Below are 5,423 nucleotides of genomic sequence, written 5' to 3'. Positions count from 1 at the left end.
ATATTTATCCTGACATTTCAAATCTGGTCTTTGATTAATGGGTTACTTCATATTTACACAGTTTTAGTCAATTTTTTAACAGAGGTGGGAGTGTTCTCCATTGACTTGAATTGACTGAAGGTGCCTACACTACCTACAGACAATGGGAGGCGCCATGTGCCACTTCCCAGTGCTGTCGTGAATTGCCATGTCCACTCTAGTGTTATGTTCTACCTCTATGGTGTGTGCGCTTGTTCTAATGTGAGGGAGGAGTGTAAGATGACTTGTGCCCTTTTGAACCTTTGGCACTGGTATGACCAAAACCACCCTGTTTTGGAAGAGAGAGTGGAACAGTGAAAGGGATGACCATAGACACAATTGGAGAGCGAGAGATAGAGATAGAGAGAGAGAGAGAGAGAGAGAGAGAGAGAGAGAGAGAGAAAGAGATAGAGATAGAGAGAGAGATCCAACTATTGCTGGACATCACAGCAAAGTTGCAAGAGTTACCATGCAGTTACCACTTATTATTTCAGTATTCTCTATGGATATATATTGCACCTCCCTCTCCAGATGGACAAACTGCTAAAGATTAAACTGTACTTTGTAAGTCTTTTTGCAGTAGTTTTGCACAGTTCAGAATCAGATAATTAATCTGCATTGATTGATGTGTGAGCACTGTGCATGAGCACGACACACAAACGCACGCTTGCACACTGCATCACCACTCTTTTCAATTTGAGGCCTTCCAGGTTGTTCAATTGTAAGGTTGTTCAATTGAGACTAGCAGACTACCCAAAATGACAGGAGGACTATGCATGGTGCAGTCAAAGAAACATTGATGTTCTGTACAGTATGACAGATCATATCCAGTATGTACAGTGTGTGTATGTTTGTGTTTATTTATCTTGGTGCGGTAATTCACTTTTTGGTGATGCAACTGAACATCAACATTAGACCATGCCGCAAATTACAATGACACAATATCAACATGCAGTTGTAATGCTCACACTACCCTTGACTTGTGAGTACCTGAGGGTTTTTTTTTCTTGTTCTTCAGCCTTTTCCGAGATCCTGGTCATTGTAATGGGGGGAGCTGATTGTTTACATTTCAATTTAAAAAAAAAAAAGTATTCCCAAAAATATCCCAAAGGTTATGCAACATCAGCAGACTAGCAAACAGTTGTACCTTTTGGGAAAATATTTGGAGTAGGCCTATGTAACATTTTTTTAAAATGTAAACAAATGCTGCCCCCATTAGAATAGCTCATATCTCGGAAAGGGTTGAGCCGAAAAATGTGGCTTCACCAGGGGAGTATTCCAAGAAGCTGACTTGGTAGTAAACCAGGTTAATTTAACCTTGTGGTAAATCATCTAATAGAAGAGCTTGGAGACCTCATTTTCTTAACAAAATGACAACTGTGAGCTAGCTTTTAGCAGGTTTATCCTTTCCTGTAGGTTACCGTATCCAGGGTTATCACTTAGCCATGTCCATGGAATACCCCCCAGGTACTGACAAGTCAAAGGTAGTGTGAGCAATACAACAGCACATTGAAATTGACTGAAGTAGTCCTTTAATGCAAAGCATTGTTTCAGTTCTGCCTACAGCAGGAGCCTGAGACAGACTGTACTGTAGTCGTTCAGCTGTATGTGTGCGTCAAAGGTTTTTGAGTGTGTGATCACTTTTGAACAGGTGGATTTAGTTGGCCACATCTTGTTTGCCAATAATGCAGAAAAGGAACCGTTTAACTTTGAGGCCAACGCTGTCAAGGTGTCTGACTTTCAAAATGGCCACGGAGAGGTACCGTGGCCTAACCGTATGGCACTGGGCCACTACACCGGCGACCTGGGTTTGATTCCAGCTCGGGTCATTTGCCATCATCCCCAATCTCATCCCTAATGTACAATATTGAGGAACGCTGCAAGAAACACAATTAAAGAGCTGTACAAGGCATTTATTGACCATATCACCATGCCTTTTTAAAAAAAACATCCTTCTAAACATTCCTTATTCACTTTAACGCAAAGTCCGGAAATATACGGGATTTGTTGACATAAGAAAAAAAAGAAGTAAAAACAAGTCATCCTCATGTTAAAGGAAGGAGGGCATTATGGGGGAAAAAGCAAGTCCTTAAGTCAACAACGAAACCCTTCAACATGCCTTCATCACCAGTCCACTGATAAAATGCGGCCCACATTCATATTGAGAGTTGGAGAATCCTCATGTGAATCTCATGTGCTTTGCCTTGGGACCGCGTTGACTGTGCTTGCCTTTGTGCCCGTCATTACGCTTTCCTCTCTGAGAATGCTCAGAATGCCTTGCTTCGGGAGCGCGTTCAGTGCCCTCTGCTTGTGGATTGTGGGCTTCCGTTGCCTCCTGTCCCTCCTCTGGCTGCCACAGTGCGTTCCTGACAAAGCGGCCCGCAGCGCCTTTGTCCAGCCGCGCTGCCTTCTTCCTGTCCGTGATCTCTTTCACTTTGTTCATGTACGTTCGTATTCTCTCCTGAGAGGAAAGAAGAGGAAACGGGATGTGTGAACCTAAAAGTGACACAGTATGGTAAGCAAGCCAAGCATCACCACAAACTGCTGTATTGGACACTTAATAGTTTGTCTACAGCTTGGCATGTGTAATCAAGGTTAGGTTATCCTATGGAGCTCGACCTAAGGGACTCGAACCTGCAACCTCACAGGAAGCTGTGGCATGCGAGGCAGACGCACTAGCAAGTGAGCTAAAGGTCACTAGCTCAGTCAGTATTTGGATGGGAGGTTTACTAATATGCCATGCCAAACTCTTCTTAGTTGCCATTCATTACTTTGTACAGGTGTGTGTGTGTGTGTGTGTGTGTGTGTGTGTGTGTGTGTGTGTGTGTGTGTGTGTGTGTGTGTGTGTGTGTGTGTGTGTGTGTGTGTGTGTGTAAATTGTGGGCACAAATAGAGATGGAAAATGTGTTTCAAACACAAACTGTTAAGTCACCTGGGCTGCCTTGTCAAAAAAAAACATCATATGCAGTATATTTCTTATTAAGAGTGTGCTGAACGGGAGTGTACCTATGTTCCCCGGGTTCTATGTTCCCCTGGTCCTATGTTCCCCTGTCTTTGTATGGGACCAGGGAACTTAGGAATCTTTTTCTAAAAAAGGGTTCTATGTTACCCGCATTGTATGTTTCCGAGTTTTCAAATTGTGCCCTTCCCAAAACCATCCCTAAACCTAACCTGTCAGTAATGCAATGCTAAGTTGTAAATGTGTGCCCTGACCAAAGCTATCCCTAAACCTGATCTGTCAGAAGTGAAACAACAACCTGAGCTTTGCCATGTGGCAGCAGTCTACTTGGAAGCAGTGGGGGACATAGAACCCTTTTTTTGGAAAAAGGGTCCTAAGTTCCCTGCATTGTATGTTTCAGAGTTTTCAAATTGTGCCCTTCCCAAAACTATTCCTAAACCTAACCTGTCAGCAATGCCATGTTTCTGAGTTGTAAATTTGTGCCCTGACTAAAACTATCCCTACACTTAACCTATCAGAGGTGCAACAACAACATGCGCTTTGCCATGCAGCAGTCTACTTGGAAGCAGGTTGCGGGGAACATAGGACGCGGGGAACATAGGACCCGGGGAATATAGGGATGACCCCTTCTGAACAGGCATGTGTGATGTTTGTGGACTCACCAGTTCTTGTTTAATTGCATGGTCTTTTGGATTGACTCCTTGTGTCACCAAATACACTGTAAAAGAAAGAGCAACATTTTCAAATGAATGGCTCAAATACAATATGACAGTTAGAAACATCTTGCAGTAAAGGATGGAATGAGAGTGAACTTACTCCAAAACAATGAATTCAGAGCATACACAGACATCAAATCCAATTTCGCTTGCTCCAGTGGTTCCAACTAAACAGAGGAGAGAATAACTGTTAATTTCACTGACATCTAACTCGGGTTCATAAGAACCATGTCACAGCCATCACCACACTCAGGGCTCGAGTTGTAGGGGGATGCCATCCCCCCTACAATCAAAGTGGTCTAATCAAAATCATCCCCCAATGAAAATGGTCAAAACTCATCCCGCTCTAAAACAGGCATCCCTTCTTCACATATTTTGTTAAAATTGCACTTTTAACAACTTCATTTTCAAAATGTTCTCAGGGGAGAAACCCCCGAACCCCCAATAATCATAATCCATCTCTGACCATCCCCCCTGCTTTGATTTTACAACTCGACCACTGCCCACACTACACACCACATCGTCTCAAATTGGTAGCCTACTCACAGAGCAGTCACAACGGATTGCAACTTTAGCTGACATCGCATCAAAGAGGCAAGTACAAGCAATACGCAAGCTTAATTCTGATCCTACCAACCTGTTGGTCAGATCTAGAGACTGCCATCAGCTTTTGCACGGCATCGTTTACCGAGCACAACGACGTGTGGAACCCAGTAAGTTGCTCGTCAATCTCACTCGGGTAATCACCAGCATCTATGTCTTCTTCCATTATCGTCAACAAAAGACGTGTCTTTAAAATGTAAATACAGACATTAAGTTGAACATGCACAGCAACTACAATTTCTTCAGTTCGCAATGCAATCCACGTTTTTCAACACACCACTTTCACAACCGGGTGACGGGAAACATAATGTAAAATAAAAGTATGCACATTGAGCAATGGCTGCAATATAACTTGATTTGTCCTCATATTTATTATATTAATTAAAACATGCATTCAGGACATATATTTAAGTTGAAAATGTTTAAGAAGACGTCCAATATCAGGATAATGTGTACCGTCTTTTTAAGTGACTACTTATTTTGATATATGTACTGCAGGAGAACTTCCGGCATATGTTCAGAAAAAGAAACACCGCCCTCTACAAGTAAACAAAGGTAGTGCGCTGATTAGAGACACGCGCCAATCCATCTCTAAAATTCGAATCCTTTTGCCACTTCTAAAACTTGAGGACAATAAACATATACTCGTACCAATACAAGTACTAATTTACAGTGAGTCATTGACGCATACAGATTATGTAATTATTTTCATGGCGAAACATATTCACACACGTTCTATCATTCTCTTCATAAATTCGGTCTTCCTGGTAATCGTGTCAACACATTATGTTCTTATTTACACTGGAGGTAGGTCTAGCACTACTTTCTCTAAATGGTGCATGCACAAGTTCAGCTAGTTGGATTATGATGTGAACGTGAATGAGGGAGTCTGTCAAATTAATGGGGCTGAACTCTCAATTTTACAAGCCAGGTTAAAACAACATGAAATCTATGCATTAACAGGGCAAACGTATCACCCACACTGACTGTGGTATCACCTCTCAACCACCTCGACATCCTCTTGACTTTGGCAGGCAAACCACATGACCGCTGTCACTCATGTTACTATAGTTACAGCGTCGCTGAGAGCGAGTCCTCCTGAGCTAGTAAAATCTTTGGCTCACGGT

At 42.5% G+C, this 5,423-nt stretch overlaps 1 protein-coding gene across 2 annotated transcripts; it reads right to left on the bottom strand.

Moving 5' to 3' along the window:
- Nucleotides 1-1,910: 1,910 nt before the first annotated feature.
- Nucleotides 1,911-5,350, bottom strand: c1d (C1D nuclear receptor corepressor). 2 transcript variants are annotated; one of them, XM_063192868.1, is made up of 5 exons: nucleotides 5,295-5,350; nucleotides 4,331-4,483; nucleotides 3,794-3,860; nucleotides 3,640-3,695; nucleotides 1,911-2,479 (listed from the first exon to the last, which is right to left on the bottom strand). In XM_063192868.1, the coding sequence occupies exons 2-5, from the start codon at nucleotides 4,460-4,462 to the stop codon at nucleotides 2,198-2,200; spliced, it is 537 nt and encodes a 178-aa protein (XP_063048938.1). In that variant the 5' UTR covers nucleotides 4,463-4,483; nucleotides 5,295-5,350; the 3' UTR covers nucleotides 1,911-2,197. The 2 variants fall into 2 exon arrangements, with proteins under 2 accessions (XP_063048938.1, XP_063048937.1); XM_063192867.1 differs by lacking the exon at nucleotides 5,295-5,350 and having other exon boundaries at nucleotides 4,331-4,591.
- Between the last annotated feature and the right edge of the window lie 73 nt (nucleotides 5,351-5,423).

Source organism: Engraulis encrasicolus, unplaced genomic scaffold (assembly GCF_034702125.1).
Source record: "Engraulis encrasicolus isolate BLACKSEA-1 unplaced genomic scaffold, IST_EnEncr_1.0 scaffold_25_np1212, whole genome shotgun sequence".
Classification (NCBI taxonomy): Eukaryota; Metazoa; Chordata; class Actinopteri; order Clupeiformes; family Engraulidae; genus Engraulis; species Engraulis encrasicolus.
The sequence above is the reverse complement of the archived record's forward strand: the minus strand, read 5'-3'. Positions and strand labels throughout refer to the sequence as shown.